Source organism: Scyliorhinus canicula, chromosome 6 (genome assembly GCF_902713615.1).
Source record: "Scyliorhinus canicula chromosome 6, sScyCan1.1, whole genome shotgun sequence".
NCBI classification, from domain to species: domain Eukaryota; kingdom Metazoa; phylum Chordata; class Chondrichthyes; order Carcharhiniformes; family Scyliorhinidae; genus Scyliorhinus; species Scyliorhinus canicula.
The window spans coordinates 52547016-52567398 of NC_052151.1; the positions used below are offsets into that span (position 1 = coordinate 52547016).

The 20383-nt window shown below is 44.6% G+C and overlaps 1 protein-coding gene across 6 annotated transcripts in view; it reads right to left on the reverse strand.

Annotated features, from left to right (window-relative positions):
• The window catches only part of cep162 (centrosomal protein 162), a 198244-nt gene that overhangs the window by 97056 nt on the left and 80805 nt on the right, over positions 1-20383 (reverse strand). For all 6 annotated transcript variants that reach the window (XR_005460926.1, XM_038799288.1, XM_038799283.1 and 3 more), the window contains 2 exons: positions 11102-11233; positions 4568-4680 (listed from right to left, as the gene is read on the reverse strand). Coding sequence is in view for 5 of the 6 variants with exons in the window: in XM_038799288.1 (XP_038655216.1) it covers positions 4568-4680; positions 11102-11233 (245 nt within the window). In the remaining variant the exon portion in view is untranslated. The remainder of the gene's footprint in view (positions 1-4567; positions 4681-11101; positions 11234-20383) is intronic.

Consider the following 20383-nt stretch of genomic DNA (forward strand, 5'->3'; position numbering starts at 1 on the left):
AGAAATTAAACAGCCTTGTTCCTTAGAATTGTTTTACGTACAGTTGAAACCACGCCTTCTTGGCTAGAACTGTCAACTTGTTCAGTACAGTGATTGTTTAGAATTTAATAATAATAATAATAACCTTTTATTGTCACAAGTATGAAGTTACTGTGAAAAGCCCCTAGTCGCCAGATTCCGGCGCCTGTTCGGTTTCACAGAGGGAGAATTCAGAATTCTCAGCTGATACGGGAATTGAACCCATGCTGCTGGCCTTGTTATGCATCACGAACCAGCTGTCTAGCCCACTGAGCTAAAACCACTCATTTATTAGGCTGACATTTCAGTACAGTACCGAGCAAATCCTATAATTTAGATAAGAGGTTAAAGCAAGTCTGTTCCCAGGTGAATTCAAAAATCTCATGGCACTATTTGAAGGACAACAGGGGTGTTGACCAACGTTTATCCCTCAACCACCACAACTATACCAGATTATCTGCCAAATTATTTTGTAGCTAGTCTGTGAAACTGTGCCATGCACAAATTGACTGCCATGTTTCCCTACATTACAAAAGTGATTGTAATTCAAAAGTACTCAATTTGCTGTGAAGTGTTTTGGTACGTCAGGAGGTCATGAAAGGCACAATATAAATGCAAGATAAAAACGGTTTGAATTTATATAGTGCCTTTCTCGATCACAGGACATTCCAATTAAATACTTCTGAAATACTCACTGTTGTCATGCAGGGGGATAAGCAGCTAATCTTCAGACACCAAGCTTCCACAAAGAGCAATGTGATAATGACCAGATAACCTGTTCTTGTGAATTTGATTGAGGGATAAATATTGGTCCAGACACGAACAATAACACCCCTGCTCTTCAAAATAGTGCCATGGGATCGCTTGTGTCCACCTGAGGGGGCAAATAGGACCTCAATTTAATGTCTCATTTGAAAGTCAGCACCACTGTCATTGACACCTAACACAAGTATCAGCTTTGACTTTTGTGCTCATGTCCTGAAATGGGCCTTGAACCCAAAACTTTTTTCAGAGGTGAGAATTCTGTAGCCACCTGGGTTAGCCACTTCCCTAGTTTAAATGGAGATTCGCAAAGAACGCAGAGAAAAATGGACAGGCTCAGAGAAGCAAGCAGTTTGCAAAGTTTTCCTGTATATTCGTCGCAGAAAGCAGACAGCATTGAAACCAGCAATTTGAATATTAATGAGCGATTCCCGGGCACAATGGTAACAATCGAGAACGGTCAAAACAAGTCAGACTCCTCGGCGCCAGCAGGAGTCCAAGACAAAAGAGGCTAACGAGCACCCAAGGAACGCCCAGCGATCAGGGAACAGCCCCAGTATTGGGGGAATTCAAACCGATCGATTGGTACGTGATCCAATCGATTGGAGGCAGGAACGGAGTCCGCCCAAAAGGGCGCGAAGCCCCTGGGGCCTATAAAAGACAGGTCCCAAGTTTAATTCACTCTCTTAGCCGGCCCTCCCAGCAGAACATCTTAGCAGCTCGGAAGAACTCTTGACCGTGATAGGCCTAGCTAACAGCTACACCGACAAGTGTCCAGTCAATGCACGCTACGAGGCAGGCGCTCCTGACCCTTAGTCCATACCAGTTGGAAGCCCGCAGCCCCAGGATTGAACAAGAGGCCATTGTTCCCTGACCCAGTGGGTTCTTTTCCAAAGATAAGTATTGGCCTGTAGTGGTAGAGATAGTCTAGTTTTGTAGTGTTTATGCATGAGTAGCGATTAACTGTGTATATAACGAGTGCAGGAGGCGAAAGAGGCCGGTGTTCTGGCCTTTGCATCCCTAGTAGCCCGGCGGAGGATTTTGCTTCAATGGAAGGATGCGAGGCCCCCAAGCGTGGAGGCCTGGATCAATGATATGGCGGGGTTCATCAAATTGGAGAGGGTGAAATTTGCCCTGAGGGGATCAGTACACGGGTTCTTTAGGCGGTGACAGCCTCTCCTGGACTTCCTGGGTAGGGAAATAGGCCGGCAGCAGCAGCAACCCGGGGGTGGGGTTGTTGCGGGGGAAGGGAGAAATGTGTATATGTGGTTATTGAATATGCCAGGTGCTTATCTATTTCTTCTTTTTGTAGTTACTGGGGGGGGGGGGGGGGGGGGGGGGGGGAGAGGGGTTGGTTTTGGGGGTTATTGTGTTTTTTCTTTTTGTTGTTGTTAATACGGTTTTCTTGTTGTTATTTTATGTTTTTGATATGTTTTTGAAAATCTTAATAAAAATTCTTTTTTTTTAAAAACTGTATATAATAAACATGTTTTAATTTGAACCTTACTAATTGGTGTTCCGAGTTATTGATCAGCACTTGAACTTGAACCTTGTGGTGGTATCATAAAGATACCTGGCGACTCTAGAGCAAGGTAATAAAACAGTGCCAATTGAGTGTACAGCACACTCACCAGAACGAGCAACAATTCAGAAAGGGGCAGCATGATGGCACAGTGGTTAACACTGCTGCCTCATGGCGCCAGTAACCCAGGATCAACTGCGGCCTTGGGTGACTGTGTGAAGTTCACACTTTCTCCTCATGTCTGTGTGAGTTTCCTCAGGGTGCTCCGGTTTCCTCCCAAAGTCCAAAAATGTGCATGTTAAGGTGGAGTTACGGGGCTGTGGCGATAGGGTGGGGGCCTGGATAGAGTGCTTTTTCAGAGGTTTGGGCTGAATGGCCTTCTTCTGCATTGTAGGGATTCTTTAATGAAGAATGTTACCAACTAAGCCATGGTTGCTATCTGGAAAGCAAAAGCAAGTTCTTTCTTTCACACAGTCAGCCTGATCATATGCTGGATTAACAAATTCCTCAATGGCAAGTGGTGAAAATGAATTCAATAAATATGGTAAATTGTGGATTAGAAGCAGAAAATGTCCTTGAAAGCTGCCAGCCTATCAATGTTATTTATGGAAGGGAAACTGACATCTCTAATTGGTTGAGCCTAAAAGACCGCAGCCCAGTCTACATACTTATCTCAGGGTCATTTGGGCAACAAGGACGTGGTAATATATATGACCCCGGCAGTGTCATTTATATTCTAAGAACCAAAAAGAACTCATGGTGGAAATTCGTTCCAGGCAATGGCACAAAACAGGGTTAATCAGATTGGTTATCTGTCATACGTAGTGTTTAGATATTCCGTCCCATTGCAGAACTCCGTATCATATGCTGCGTCTAATAGGCTGCGGTGCCGACTATGCCTGTGGTGTGTGAACACCCGACGGTAATGTTTCGAAATTCAATGGCCAGAATTTTACATTGCTCGGGTGAGGCCACACTTGACCTGGAAGCATGTACAAATGTGCAAAAAGATGTAAAGCGTGCATCCTGAGATCACCCTGCACTGGAGCAACAGTTTGGTCGGCTGGTACAGGCACATGTCGGAAGCCTGCCCAACAGCAATCACGCAGTCAAATTACCCCATTACGAGGTCAACTGAATACAATTTTATGTGGCCCAACTGCTTTTATGGCTGGCAGGCAGGCCGGTTGTCCAGACAACCTTCATGTTTAGCTTCAACCTCTCCCCAAGGTGGAATGAATTGTCTGGGTTGAGATATAATTTAAAAGGTTTCTAGGGACTGAGGTTGGTGTTTGTATGTGCTGCCTGGACACTCTTTCTATGGTTTTCCTGTCGTAATTGAAACAGCTCTGTTGCTGCTGATCTCCTGAGCGAGCACATTACAAATGCCAGATGGCATGCTCCCTTTCCCCAGTACCTGCCCTCTTCCCGTGCAGTGCTCAGCCTTTCTCAGAGCACGTCTCATGCTGGCTGCCCATTATTTGACCAGCCTGCGTGAAATCACATTTGGGGCCAACCGCCCTGGAATGCTCATTTTGCTCCCAACTCCAACCTCGCCGAGAGCGTGTGCTGGACGGATGGAAAATTCAGGCTAATGTTTAAAAAAATTAGTTGAGCAAACAAATGTGACAAAACACCATTGAGTTGAACCAACAATTAAAACTGAGCATCCTTAAAATCTCAAATAATTTAAATTAAATTTTGGAAAAATTAACAACATGGTGGTAGGGGCTGGTTTAGCAAAGGGCTAAATGGCTGGCTTTGAAAGCAGACCAAGGCGGGTCAGCAGCACGGTTCAATTCCCGTACCAGCCTCCCCGAACAGGCGTCGGAATGTGGCGACTAGGGGCATTTCACAGTAACTTCATTTGAAGCCTACTTGTGACAATAGCGATTTTCATTTCATTCATCAGAATTTAAGGAAAGCCATGAGTCAATCGCAATGTTTGTAAAAACAACCAACAGTGCGGTTACAAAGAACAAATGAGAGTAAGCTGAAGAAGGCGGGCCTCCATGAATAAGGGACGCAGGATAATCAGTTATCAAAGGCAGCATAATCGAAACATATGAAGCAATCCTAAACACATCTCCAAAAAGTGAAGTGAGGACAGCTTGCAATTGTGCCCATTTCAAAGGATTTCACTGCAATGATACAAATGGTCTTTGCTGATACAATTGAATAAGACTACAATATTTCAAAGTCAATTCGGAATTAAGAGCATCAACGCAAATATGAACTTTCGAAACAGCAAACTTCAAACCTTACTTTAGTCGGCACATTTCAGCCATTAAGTGTTGTGTTTCTGTGAACATTTTCTCTTCATTTCTTTTATTAAGAGCCTGAAGCTCTTTCACCTGGGTGTAAAGTCTTTCATTTTCCTGAAATATAAATGTTCTTTATGTAGTAATAAGAGACATTCCAGTCACATGAAATTATCTATAGTTTATAATACCAAAAATACTTTTGAAAGTAACATGCTGGTCCCAAAAGTAAAACACTACTTTCCAGTTAATATTTCAAATATTAGCTTTAAAAAAAGACTTGAATTGATTGTGTTTTGCATAACCACCAGACATATCAAAGTTATTTCAAGCCGGGCAGCACGGTGACACAGTGGATAGCACTGCTGCCTCATAGCGCTGAGATCCCAGGTTCAATCCCGGCTCTGTGTCACTGATCGAGTGAAGTTTTCACAATCTCCCAGTGTTTGCGTGGGTTTCACCCCCACAACCCAAAGATGTGCAGAGTAGGTGGATTGGCCACGCTAAATTGTCCCTTAATTGGAAAAAAATTAATTGGGTACTCTAAATTTATAAAAACAAACCAAAAAAGTGCTTTAAAGCCAGTGAAGCACAAAGTGTAGTGACTTACATAATGTAAGAAATGCAACATCCAATATGTGCATAGCAAAATCTCACCAACAGCAATATAATGACCCGACATTGGGAATAGCTTACCTGCTCTTCTTTTAAATAGTACCATTGAATCTTTTACATTCACCTGTGCTATTAAAATGAGGACTCAGTTTAACATCTTATCTGAAAGCCACCACTAACTCCAACAGCACAGCTTTGTGCTTCACTGGCTTTAAAGCACTTTTTTTGTTTGTTTTTATAAATTTAGAGTACCCAATTAACTTTTTTCCAATTAAGGGACAATTTAGCGTGGCCAATCCACCTACTCCTGCAGTACTGCACTGGAGTGTTGGCTTTCATTTTTATGCCCAAGTTCTGGACTGGGACTTGAAATTGGAAAATTATTACTCATTGAGTTACAAGGTTCCATATGAGCCATGGCTATTTTGAGAAAAAGGAGCACACATTTAAGTCAAAAGCAAAAATAATGCTTTTGTCAGGGCAGAAAGGAACAAAAGAAAGGGGTCAGGGCAAGAGTGATTATATTTGAAAACAGATGTTGGTGCAAGGCAAAATAAGATTACAATGAGACAAACATAGAAGCAAAAGTCGTCCAAAGGGTCCAAAGGCAAATGTCATGGTTACAGCAGAATAGTTGCCCTTCATAATCAAGTGAAATCTTTGCGCTAATGCATCACATGCGATATCAATGAAACGACGATTTTTCCAACCGATACATATAATTATTTTTATTAACAAAATCAATTAAATCATAGAAAGAATAATGACATCAGATATTTGCAAAAGTCTCAATGGCCTTTCACCACTCAATGCTTTCCAACATATAAATGTAATTCACACTACCTCTATGATTGCTGTGAAGCCTTAACCTTCTGAAGAGTACATTAGCAGCCTTAAGGTGGAGGAATAATAGTAGTTTCACAATGGACAGAGTAAAAGTTAAGCCGTGTATACCTGACGTCAATGATATTCATGAGATGTGGCAATGTTGCATTGCAACATGGAGGAAGTATGAATGGATAAAATTGTAATTGATTTCTTTATCTGTTATGTGAGAATTTTACATTTAATAGCAACATAATGGGGTGGGTGAGTAACCTGGCAGATTAAAAAAAAACATGGCAGTAACTGGTAAATATCTTTTGAAACATAACTGCAAAGAAAATTGAAACTGTGGATGAAGGTCTTGTGCGATCTGATTTTTAAATTTAGATTTATTTTCACGTGTATTGCATGGAGAGATCAGTTCAGTCCATAAAGAGGATCATTCAGGGGTCATTCAGCGGGGAACAAGCCATTTTTGAATCTGTTAGTGCGAGATCTCAGACTTTTGATCTCCAGCCCGATGGAAGATGTTGGAAGATTGAATAAGGAGGGGTCTTTGATTATGCTGCCCGTTTTCCCAAGGCAGCGGGAGGTATAGACAAAGTCAATGGATGGGAGGCAGGTTCACATGAGGGATTGCGCTGTGGCCACAACTCTCTGCAGTTTCTTATGATCTTGGACCGACTAGTTGCCATATCATGCTGTGATGCAGCCAGATAGGATGCTTTCTATGGTGCATCTGTAAAAATTGGTAAGTCAATGTGGACACGCCGAATTTCCTTTGTTTCTTGAGCAAGTATCGGTGCTGTTGTGCTTTCTTGGTCGTAGCATCGACGTGGGTGGACCAGGACAGGTTGCTGGTGATGTGCACCTAGGAATTTGAAGTTGTCAACCATCTTCACCTCGGCACCATTGACAGTCAGAGGTGTGTATGATACTTTGCTTCCTGAAGCCACTGTTCAGCTTCTTAGTTTTGCTGACATTGAGGGAGAGATTGTTGCTGTTACACCAAGGTCCTCTATCTCCCTCCTGCACTCTGATTCATCGATATTTGAGATCCGACCCAATACGGTCGTGTCATCAGCAAACCTGAGATGGAGTCGGAGCCAAATTTTGCCACACAGTCGTATGTGTATAGGGAGGATAGTAGGGGGCTACGTACACAGCCTTGTGGGGCCACAGTATTAAGGACTAGTGTGTAGGAGGTGTTGTCGTTTATCCTTCCTAATTGTAGTCTGTGGATCATTAAGTCGAGGATCCAGTTGCTTCGGGAGGAGCCAAGTCCTAGGTTTTGGAGTTTTGATATGAGCTTGGATGGGATTATGGTGTTGAAGACAGAGCTGTAGTGAATGAATAGGAGTCTGACGTAATAGTCCTTGTCGAGATGACCCAGGGATGAGTTAAGGACCATGGAGATGGCGTCTGCTGTGGACAAATTGCGGCGGTATGCGAATTGCAGTGGATCAAGGCATTCTGGGAGTATGGAGTTGATGTGTCTCAAGACCAACCTCTTGAAGCACTTCATAATGATAGATGTCAAGGCTACCGGATCGTGGTCGTTGAGGCACGTTGCCTGGTTCTTCTTCGGCATCGGTATGATGGTGGTCTTCTTGAAGTAGGTGGGAACCGCAGAACGGAGTAGGGAGAAGTTGAAGATGTTCACGAACACACCCGCCAGTTGGTTGCACTGAATCTGAGTGGACGACCAGGGACTCTGTCGGGACCTGTAGCTTTCCGAGGGTTCACTTTCAAGAAGGCCGATCTGATTTCAGAGGCTGTGACGGTAGGTATGGATGTGTCCGAGACTGCTGGGGCAGTTAACAACGGTTTGTTGGTTTTCTGCTCGAAACGAGCATAGAATGCATTGAGTTCATCGGGGCGGGATGTGTTGTTGGTGGAGATTCTACTTGGCTTTGCTTAAGAGCCCTTTATGGGCCGGGATTCTCCCCTACCCTGCGGGGCGGGGGGTCCCAGCTTGTCAGAGTGGCATGAACCACTCTGGCGTCGGGCCGTCCCAAAGGTGCGGAATTCTCCACAACTTCACATTGAGGGGCTAGGCCCACGCCGGAGTGGTTCCCACTCTGCCGGCTGGCGTGAACGGCCCTTGGCGCCACGCCTGCCGGAGCCGAAAGGACTTCGCCGGCCGGCGTAAGTCCGCGCATGCGCCGGAACGTCAGCAGCTGCTGATGTCATACTGGCGCATGCGCAGGGGAGAGGGTCTCTTCCGTCTTAGCCATAGTGAAAGCCATGGCGGGGGCGGAAGAAAAAGAGTGCCATCACGGCACAGGCCCGCCCGCTGATCGGTGGGCCCCGATCGCGAGCCAGGACACCGTGGGGGCACCCCCCGGGGTCGGATCGCCCCGTGCCCCCCCAGGACCCCGCCCGCGCCGCCAATCCCGCCGGTCAGGTAGGTGATTTAAACCTGTCAGCGGCGGGACTGCTGCCCATTGCGGGTCGAAGAATCGCCGCCGGGGGATCGGAGAATCCCGCCCATGTTGTCTAAGCCTTTCCACAGGCAATGAAAGTCTGTGTCATTAGTCTGTGACTCTAGCTTAGTCTGGTATTGTCTCTTGGCATCCCTGATGGCCTGTGGAGATCATACCTAGATTTTTTTGTATAGGTTAGGGTTGCCTTTCTTGAACGCCTCAGACCTGGCCTTCAGTAGGGAGTGAATCTCCCGGTTAAACCATGGTTTCCGGTTGGGAACGATAATCAAGTAAGCAATTAGACAAAATAAAACAGGAGACTAATTATGAAGGAAAAATATAAACTGAATATTCCACGCACAAGATAGATACAGGAAATGTCATGATAAAAATGTTCTAATAAATCTACTGGAATTCTTTGAAGATGTAACTAGTAGAGTTGACCAGGGAGAACCGGTGGATGTGGTTCATGTAGACTTTCAAAAGGCTGTCGACAAGGTCTCACGGGCAGCATGGTAGCATAGTGGTTAGCACAATTGCTTCACAGCTCCAGGGTCCTAGGTTCGATTCACGGCTTGGGTCACTGACAGTGCGGAGTCTGCACGTTCTCCCCGTGTGTGCGTGGGTTTCCTCCTGGTGCCGTTTGCTCCCACAGTCCAAAGATGTACAGGTTAGGTGGATTTCCCTTAGTGTTGGGTGGGGTTACTGGGTTATGGGGAAAGGGTGGAGGTGAGGGCTTAGGTAGGATGCTCTTTCCAGAGCCAGTGCAGACTTGATGGGCCGAATGGCCTCCTTCTGCACTGTAAATTCTATGATTCTACTCTCACACAGCAGATTACTGTATAAAGGTAAAGTGCATGGGACTGCGGGTGGTATCTTGAGGGATAGAAAGCGGTTAGCAGACCAGAAGCAAAAAATTGGAATAAATGTTTTTTTTTCCATTTGGCACGCAGTGACTAGAGATCTGTGCTAGGACTCCAACTGTTCACATTATATATTAATGGTTTGGATGAGGGAACTAAATGTATTATCTCAAATCTGCAGATGATTCAAAGTTGGGTGGGAGGGTGAGCTGTGAGGAGGGTGCAGGGATGCTTCAGCAGGATTTGGACAGGCTAAGTGAGTGCATGGCAGATAAAATGAATGAAATGAAAATCGCTTATTGTCACAAGTAGGCTTCAAATGAAGTTATTGTGAAAAGCCCCTAGTCGCCACATTCCGCGCCTGTTCGGGGAGGCTGGTACGGCTGGAGGCAGTGTAATGTGGATAAATATGAGATTATCCTCTTTGGTAGGAAAAATAGGAAGCAGATTATTATTTGAATGGGTGTACATTGAGAGAAGTGGACACTCAGCGAGACCTCAGTGTCCTGGCGCATCAGTTGCTGAAAATAAGCGCGTAGGTACAGCAGGTAGTAAAGAAGGCAAATGATATGTTGGCCTTCACAGGGAGAGGAGTTGAGTACAGGAACAGGGATGTTTTATTACAATTGTATAGGGCATTGGTGAGGCAACACCTGGAGTAATGAGTGCAGTTTTGGTGTCCTTACCTGAGGAAAAATGTTCTTGTTGCGGAGGGAGTGCAGCGAAGGTTTACCAGGCTGATTCCTGAGACATCATATGAGGAGAGACTAAATTGGTTAAGATTATATTTATTGGAGTTTAGCAGAGTGAGAGGAAATCTCATAGAAAGTTATAAAACTCTAACAGGATTAGACAGGGTAGATTCAGAAAGAATTTTCCCGATGGTGGGAGCGTCTAGAACTATGAGTCATAATATGAGGACAAGGGATAACCCTTTTAGGATTGAGGTGAGGAGAAATTTCTTCACCCAGAGAGTACAAATCTATGGAATTCACGACCACAGAAAGTAGTTGAGGCCAACCAAAACGCTGTGGAATTTCAAGAAGGAATTAAATATAGCTCTTAGGGCCAGAGGGATCAAGGGATATGGGGGGGAAGGCGGGATCAGGGTATTGAACTTGACGATCAGCTATGATCATAATGAATAGTGGAGCAGACTCGAACGGCTCCTCCTGCTTCTATTTTCTTTTTTTTTAAATTTACAGTACCCAATTAATTTTTTCCAATTAAGGGGAAATTTAGCGTGGCCAATCCACCTACCCTGCACATCTTTAGGTTGTGGTGGCGAAACCCACACAAACATGGGGAGAATGCGCAAACTCCATACAGACAATGACCCAGAGCCAGGATCGAACCTGGGACCTCAGCGCCGTGCAGAAACATCAGCGAATACACACTGGGGAGAAATCATTCACCTGTTCTGTGTGTGGGAAGGGATTCACTCAGTCATCCACCTTGCTGACACACCAGCGAATACACACCAGTGAGAGGCCATTTACCAGCTCTGAGTGTGGGAAGAGATTCGCTCACCAATCCACCCTGCTGACACACCAGCAGGTTCACACTAAACAGAAACCGTTCACCTGCTTCAAGTGTGGGAAGGGATTCATTAATTCATCGCACCTGATGATACACCAAAGAGTTCACACTGACGAGAGACCTTTTAAATGTCACAATGTTACCCACTGCGCCACTGTGCTGCCCACTATTTTCTATGTATGTTTTAACCATCTAATTTTTGTACTTAATAACCAAATAAAACAACAGTTTTATCAGGTAATAGAGAGACAAACATCTTTGTTCCAATACCTGATGGTAGCCTTGAATAAGAGTTTCTTGCTCCTCAACCTCCTTTTCAATTAACTTCAGCTTATCTTCAGTCACAGCATCCAATCTTCCGCCAAATATTAATTTCTTCCTGCTGGTCTCCAGGGTGCACAGCTTTCAGAAAAAAGATACATCATTAAAAAAAAAATGAAAAAAAGAAAGTCTCTCCAGGCAATGATAAACATGGATACAGCAATCAACCAAAGTGTGCAAGTCGTGGTTTTGAGTTAGGTTGGGAGCAATTGTGCAGGCAAAGAAGTTGGACTAGTTTGAGAGCAAATTTTAGTTAGTTCACTTCAGCTCAAGAGGCTGGAATCACACAAACAGTATTCCCTTTCTTTATAAAGGAAGATGGTTTTGGTTGCTGGAGGCCAATCGCCTCAGCCCCAGGACGTCATTGCAGGGATTCCTCAAGATTTCCTCAGATCTAAGCCTAACTATCTTCAGACCTTCCCTTCAACATAAGATTAAAAGTGAGGATGTTTGCTGAATGCAGTGTTCGGTACCATTTTCGACTCCTCAGACTTGTAAGTATCAGACAATGGCCATCTCCAACAAGACAGAATCAAACCAACTCTTCCTGATCAAAAACAGAAATTACTGGACAATCTTAGCAGATCTGACAGCATCTGTGGAGAAAAGCGAGCTAATGTTTCGAGTCTGGATGATGTTAGCTCCCTATTCTCTCCACAGATGCCATCAGGCCTGCTAAGATTGTCCAGTATTTTACTTTTTTATTTCAGATTCCAGCATCTAGAACAAAGAAAGGTACAGCACAGGAACAGGCCCTTCGGCCCTCCAAGCCCGTGCCGACCATGCTGCCCGACTAAACTAAAATCTTCTAAACTTCCGGGGTCCGTATCCCTCTATTCCCATCCTATTCATGTATTTGTCAAGATACACCTTAAATGTCACTATCGTCCCTGCTTCCACCACCTCCTCTGGCAGCAAGTTCCAGGCACCCACTGCGCTCTGTGTACTTGCCTCGTACATCTCCTCTAAACCTTGCCCCTCGCACCTTAAACCTATGCCCCCTAGTAATTGACCCCTCTATGCTGGAAAAAAGCCTCTGACTATCCACTCTGTCTATGCCCCTCATAATTTTGTAGACCTCTATCAGGTCGTCTCTCAACCTCCGTCATTCCAGTGAGAACAAACCGAGTTTATTCAACCGCTCCTCATAGCTAATGCCCTCCATACCAGGAAACATCCTGGTAAATCCCTTCTGCACCCTCTCTAAACCCTCCACATCCTTCTGGTAGTGTGGCGACCAGAATTGAACACTATACTCCAAGTGTGGCCGAACTAAGGTTCGACACAGCTGCAACGTGACTTGCCAATTTTTATACTCAATACCCCAGCCAATGAAGGCAAGCATACCATACGTCTTCTTGACTACCTTCTCCACCTGTGTTGCCCCTTTCAGCGACCTGTGGACCTGTACACCTAGATCTCTCTGACTTTCAATACTCTTGAGGGTTCGACCATTCACTGTATATTCCCTACCTGCATTAGACCTTCCAAAATGCATTACCTCACGTTTGTCCGGATTAAACTCCATCTGCCATCTCTCCGCCCAAGTCTCCAAACGATCTAAATCCTGCTGTATCCTCTGACAGTCCTCATCGCTATCCGCAATTCCACCAACGTGTCTGCAAACTTACTAATCAGACCAGTTACATTTTTCTCCAAATCAATTATATATACCACGAACAGCAAAGGCCCCAGCACTGATCCCTGCAGAACGCCACTAGTCACAGCCCTCCAATGAGAAAAGCACCTTTCCATTGCTACTCTCTGTCTTCTATGACCTAGCCAGTTCTGTATCCATCTTGCCAGCTCACCCCTGATCCCATGTGACTTCACCTTTTGTACCAGTCTGCCATGAGGGACCTTGTCAATGGCCTTACTGAAGTCCATATAGACAACATCCACTGCCCCACCTGCATCAATCATCTTTGTGACCTCTTCACAAAGCTCTATCAAGTTAGTGAGACACCACCTCCCCTTCACAAAACTGTGCTGCCTCTCGCTAATACGTCCTTTTGCATCCAAATGGGAGTTGATCCTGTCTCGAAGAATTCTCTCCAATAATTTCCCTACCACTGTCGTAAGGCTCACTGGCCTGTAGTTCCCTGGATTATCCTTGCTACCCTTCTTAAACAAAGGAACAACATTGGCTATTCTCCAGTCCTCCAGGACATCACCTGAAGACAGTGAGGATCCAAAGATTTCTGTCAAGGATCTGCAGTAATTTGCTTTTATTTTTGCTTTCACCTCTTCTTGATATTCAATGGCATTGCCAACACTGAATCCTCTACCACTGATCAGAAATGTGGACCAGCTGCATACATACTGGGCTACAAAAGCTAGTCTCAGACTGGTGGCAAACTTTAACAGATGGCAGGGTTTTCCACCTCGCCACTCAGCATTGACAGGAAATAACCCAGAACAGTGCCCGGTCTATAGGCAGTGCCACAAGGTGAAAGGAAGACCCTGGACGGATTGTGATCGTGGAAAGAGGGGTCTGGATAGAGAACCTAACAGGGGGTAGTGAAAAAATGAAAATCGCTTATTGTCACGAGTAGGCTTCAATGAAGTTACTGTGAAAGGCCCCTAGTCGCCACATTCCGGCTCCTGTCCGGGGAGGCTGGTACGGGAATCGAACCGTGCTGCTGGCCTGCTTGGTCTGCTTTAAAAGCCAGTGATTTAGCCCAGTGAGCTAAATCAGCCCCTGTGGGGGGGCAGAGATTGGGAAAGGGAGCCTGGAAAAGAGGTGCGGCCTCCTTCCCGACCTGAGACTTATTCTGGCAGGCTCTCCCAGTCCCTGATCTTGAAATTGTGGCTGGGCGCAACTGGGATGAGGGCAGGTAGCCTCATTAGGATTTTCTCATCCTGTGTAAAATTAAAAGGAGCCGGAGGTTTAAAAGCTGAAGAGGAGTCGGAGATTTAAAAGAGCAGTAGAGGAGTCGGAGATTTAAAAGCGGGAGCGGAGCCGGAGATTTAAAAGCGGGAGAGGTGCCGGAGGTTTAAAAGCTGGAGAGGAGCCAGAGATTTAAAAGCACAGGAGAGGAGCCGGAAATTTAAAAGCGTGAGAGGAGCCAGAGATTTAAAAGTGGGAGAGGAGCCGGAGATTTAAAAGTGGGAGAGGAGCCGGAGGTTTAAAAGTGGGAGAGGAGCCGGAGGTTTAAAAGCGGGAGAGGAGCCGGAGGTTTAAAAGCGGGAGAGGAGCCAGAGATTTAAAAGCGCGGGTGTTCAGTAAGGAGCGGAGATAAACTGAAGAGTGACATCACAGGAAGGCTGTGATTAGATTGGCCAAGAGAGGACCTGCTGGTAAGTAGTGCTGAGTAGTAAGTAGTTTTTCTTTTCATTATTTTTTTTGTTTTCTTTTGTTATTTGGCATTGTAGTTGTCAAGAAGTGTGTCCAGCTACAGTTCCTGTTAGACCGCTTGACGGCTCTGGAGCTGTGGATGGACTCACTTTGGAGCATCCGCGATGCTGAGGACGTCGTGAATAGCATGTTCGCTGTGTTGGTCACACCACAGGTGGAAATTACTGAGGGAGATAGAAAATGGGTGACAGAGCAAGAGTAGGAAGTCAGTGCAGGTGTCCCCTGCGGTCATCTCCCTACAAAACAGATATACCGATTTCGATACTGTTGGGGGAGATGGCTCACCAGGGGAAGGCAGCAGCAGCAGCCAGGTTCACGGCACCGTGGCTGACTCTGCTGCGTGGAGGGCAGCAAGAAGATTGACAGGGCTATAGTGATAGGAGACTCAATCGTAAGTGGGGGGGGGGTGAATAGCCAGCTGTCGTGGTGCACATAGGCACCAATGACATAGGTAAAAACCAGGATGAGGTCCTATAAGCTGAATTCAGGGACGTAGGAGGTAAACTAAAAAGTAGAACCTCAAAGGTAGTAATCTCAGGATTGCTACCAGTGCCGTGGGCTAGTCAGAGTAGGAATGTCAGGATAGATAGGATGAATGCGTGGCTTGAGAGATGGTGGAAGAGGGAAGCATTCAAATTCCTGGGGCATCAAAACCGGTTCTGGGGGAGGTGGGGCCAGTACAAACCGGACGGTCTGCACCTGGGCAGGACTTGAACCGATGTCCTAGGAGGGGTGTTTGCTAATGCTGTTGGGGAGGGTTTAAACTAATGTGTTATGGGGATGGGAACAAATGCAGGAAGTCGGAGGGAAGTAAAACAGGGCCAGAAACAAAAAGCAGTAAGGGGGAAAGTGTAAGGCAGAGAAGCCAGTCAAAAATCAAAAAGGGCCACAGTACAGGGTACAGTGACTGAGGAGAGTGTGTAAGGTGAGGTGGTCAATGCAGGATTGAGGGTGTTGTACCTAAATGGGCGCAGTATGTGGAACAAGGTAAAAGAGCTTGTTGCGCACATTGAAATTGGCTGATACGATGTTGTGGGCATCACAGAGACGTGGCTGCAAGGGGATCAGGGCTGGGATCTATATATCCAAGAATATATGTCCAATCGAAAGGACAGGCAGCTGGGCAAAGGCGGTGGGGTTGCATTTTTTGTAAGGAATGAGTTAAATCAATAGCAAGGAGCGATATAGGATCAGAAGGCATAGAATCTCTGTGGGTAGAGTTGAGGAATGGCAAAGGTAAAAAGGCCCTGATGGGAGTTATGTACAGGCCCCCTTGCAGTAATCAGGATGGGGGCAGAAAATAAATCAGGAGTTAGAAAAGACATGGGGGTAAGAAAGGCAATATGACAATAATCATGGGGGACTTCAATATGCAGATGGACTTGGAAAATCAGGTTGGTAGTGGATCCCAAGAAAAGGAATTTGTAGAATGTCTCAGAGATGATATTTTGGACAGAGCCTACTAGGGAACAGGCAGTTCTGGATTTGGTGACGTGTAATGAGGCTGACTTAATTATAGATTTAAGGTGAAGGAACCATTAGGGGGCAGTGACCAGAATATGGTAGAATTTACCCTGCAGTTTGAGAGGGAGAAGCTGGTATTACAACGGTAACGGTATTACAATTAAATAAGGGTAACTACAAAGACATGAGGGAGGAGCTGGCCAGAGTTGATTGGAAGGGGAGCCGAGCAGGGAAGACAGTGGAACACCAATGACAGCAGTTTTGGAGTTATTCGGGAGGCACAAAAGAAATTCATTCCAAGGAGGAGGAAACATGCTAAGGGGAGGACGAGCATTCATGGCTGATGAGGGAAGTCAAGGACAGCATAAAAGCAAAAGAAAAAGCATACAAAGTGGCGATGTTAAGGGGAAGCCAGAGGATGGGTAAGCCTTTAAAAGCAAGCAGAGGACAACTAAAAAAGAAATAAGGAGATAGAAGATAAAATATGAGTGCAAGCTAGCCAGAAATGTAAAAGAAGATTGGAAGAGTTTTTTGCAATATATAAAAGGTAAGAGAGGCAAGAATAGACATTGGACCACTGGAAAATGAGGCTGGAGAAGCAGTAATAGGAAAGAAATAAATGGCAGACAAACTGAATAGTTACTTTGCATCAGTCGTCATGTTGGAAGACACCAGTGGGTTACCAGAACTCCAGGAGAATCAGGGAACATGGGTCAGTGTAGTGACCATCACTAAGGAGAAGGTTCTGGGGAAACTGAAAGGTCTGAAGGTGGATAAATCACCTGGACTAGATGGACAACACCCCAGGGTTCTCGGTGGCATAGTGAGTAGCACTGTTGCTTCACAGCTCCAGGTACAATTCCCGGCTTGGGTCTGCATGTTCTCCCTGTATCTGCGTGTCTTTCCTCCCACAAGTCCCGAAATACGTGCTGTTAGGTGAACTGGATATTCTCAATTCTCCCTCGGTGTACCCAAACAGGCGCCGGAATGTGGCAACTAGGGGATTTTCACAGTAACTTCATTGCAGTGTTAATGAAAGCCTACTGGTGACAATAAAGATTATTATTATTATAAAGGAGATAGCGGAGGAGTTTGCAGAGGCATTGGTGGTGATCTTCAGAAATCACTGGTGGCAGGGACGATCCAGGAGGACTGGAAAATGGCTAATGTAACACTCCTATTTAAGAAGGGAGGCAGTAGACGGGAAATTATAGGCCAGTTAGCCTGACTTCAGTGATTGGTAAGATTTTTTTAAAAAAAACTTAGGGAGCTCAATTCATTTTTTCCAATTAAGGTGCAATTTAGCGTGGCCAATCAACCTATCCTGCACATCTTTGGGTTGGGGGGGCGAAACCCATGCAAACTTAGGGAGAATGTGGGAACTCCATGCGGACAGTGACCCAGAGCCAGGATCAAACCTGGGACCTCAGCTCCGTGAGGCAGCAGTGCTAACCACTGCACCACCATGCTGCCGAATTGGCAAGATTTTAGAGTCCATTATTAAAGATGAGAGTGCGGAGTACTTGGAAGTGCATGATAAAATAGGATTGAGTCAGTATGGCTTCGTCAAGGGGAGGTCGTGTCTGAAAAATCTGTTAAGAGTTCTTTGAGGTATGACAGGGGAGAGCCAATGGGCATGACATATTTGGATTTCCAGAAGGCCTTTGACAAGGTGCAGCATAGGAGGCTATTAAATAAGTTAAGAGCCCATTGTGTTAATAGTAAAATAATGGCATGGATAGGGGATTGGCTGACTGGCAGAAGGCAGAGAATGGGGATAAAGGGGTCGTTTTCAGAATGGCAGCCGGTGACTAGTGGTGTGCCTCAGGGGTGGGTGCTGGGACCACAACTTTTCACAATATACATTAACTTTTTTTTTAAAGTTAGAGGACCAATTCATTTTTTCCAATTAAGGGGCAATTTAGCGTGGCCAATACACCTAATTTACACATCTTTGGGTTGTGGGGGCGAAACCCACGCAAACACGGGGAAAATGTTCAAACTCCACACGGACAGTGACCCAGAGCCGGGATCGAACCTGGGACCTCGGTGCCGTGAGGCAGCAATGCTAACCACTGCACCACTATGCTGCCTCACAATATACACTAACGACCTGGAAGAAGGAACTGGAGGGACTGTTGCTAAGTGTGCAGATTATGCAAAGATATGACTTCTATGTTCTATATGCAGAGGGACAGGTAGTATTCAAGAAGCAGAGGGGCTGCGGAAAGACTTTGAAGGAACCTGCTATTTCTGATAACTAAAGGATCATTGATTTAGCCATTTTGTTATAAATACTAAAGACCAGTTCAAAAATCATTTTAAAATGGATCCCATCATAAGACAGCAAATATCATCAAACAGAACCTTGGACTGCAATAGCACATAGCGTGCAAAAATAAAAGCATAGAAATTGAAACATTTGCAGTCGAACTAGGAGCAAATGCAACATTTCTACTGAAGGTCAAATTGACATTATAGTTCATATGAACTCTCCATTGTTCAAATGAACAGAGTTGCAGAGTTCAGCACATACCAGTTCAATGATAAGAGCAGAGTTTGCATTCCAACACATAATCCAATCCAATCCAATCCAATCCAATTTAAGAATTCCACATGAAACATTGATATTAACTTTAAAGTTCAACGAGATGTCACACATTGAAGACTGACGACCCAATCATCGAATCAAATGTATTGTAAACTCACCCAAAACAATCAGTATGTTACAGGGGTAGGGACAGATTGACTCAGATTGATAACAAATTCCCTACAAAATAGAGGTCCGAGCAGCCATTTTCATTCGACAATCACTCTATACCATTTGCCTAGCTGTCTACAATCTTGATTTTGTATTTTCATATTTCCACTCTTAATGCTAAGACTGCGCAAGCTGTTTTGCTTTGAGCAAGAAACCATTACTGTATTTCTGAAAGTTCAGATCGTTTGTACGCTACTAAGTTTAATTATATCTCTTAAAGTCTTCTGCTCACAGGGGCTTTATTGAGAACATTTGATTTGTAATCACAAGAAGATTTCAAACTCTCAATTATAATCAATAGACACCCAATAAAGATTACATTTTGCATCCGAAACGTGTAGTGCAAATTTCTACTGAGTTAAAGTGCATACGAGACTTAACCACAGGGTAAATTTCATCAATTGCCGTAGTACGGCAAAGGGGAGGAGCGCGAAGTCAATGAACGGAAAGAGTCGGAGACGATCGGAAAGACTGAAGATCATATCGTTAACGGAAGGCCAGAAGGACGGAAGACCCAAAGATATCTATCCGAAGAATGGCTAGACTGGGGGAAATAAAATCTTTTTTCACCCATTAAAAGTCTTAAAGCCGCAACGGCTAGTGCTTTGACCCCGCTAGAAAGGACCTTTTAAGAAAGAGCTATTCAATCAGGTGCAGGCCGTATAACTAAATAAAATACAACTGTATAGTTGTGATCGTGTAGTGTTCAAATTACACAAACTTGTTTACGGCCAAAATATTCGGTTTTAAGGCAGGATTTATGGCGGACAGCAATCCTAAAATAGACCTGATTCCTTCAAAGAATAGAGAACAATTTCCCACAACTTCAAAGGGAGGTCGAGCTGTACCAGATGTCTCTATTGACGATATATTGGATGACCTTAAATTTTTGCAGTAATGTCACAGCTCCATAGACAACAAGAGATGATCGTGAACTCGAAACACGATCATGACCTTAAGTCCACGAAAGACCAGCTAGCGGCAATTGTTGAACAATTACGAGATGCAAAATATAAACTTGAAAAATGTGAACAGATCAAAACATTATTGGAAAATGAAATCTTTAAAATTCAACAATAATCATTCCAAATTGGTGAATTACAGCGTAAAAGTAATGAAGTGGAGTCCAAACTTCAACAGTTAATATCAGAAACTGATGACATTAAACGTCAAAATTGTCAGTTACTTGAGGAAAGATCTACTTTGGAAAGTGAAATGAACAACTTGAAAAGACACTGCAAAGTCTTAACAGACAATCTCACAGCTCATAATTTGGATCAGAAAACAAACGGCCCTTGTTTAAATCCTACTACCAGTTCCGAAGCCAGTCAAAATACCCTGAGTGACACAGCGTCAGCTCCAATCCCACAACCAAGATCAAATGTTAAAAACAAACCAAAAGTTAAACTTGAAAAACCAAATGACTCAGATGAAGACAGTGACGAAATTAGCGAACCTAAGAAACTAACTACAAAGGTAATTCGATTAGCCCCATAACGAAGCAAAAAGGTTAAAATTGGATTGGATTGGATTTGTTTATTGTCACGTGTACCAAGGTACAGTGAAAAGTATTTTTATGCGAGCAGCTCAACAGATCATTAAGTACATGGGAAGAAAAGGGATAAAAGAAAATAAATAGGGCAACACA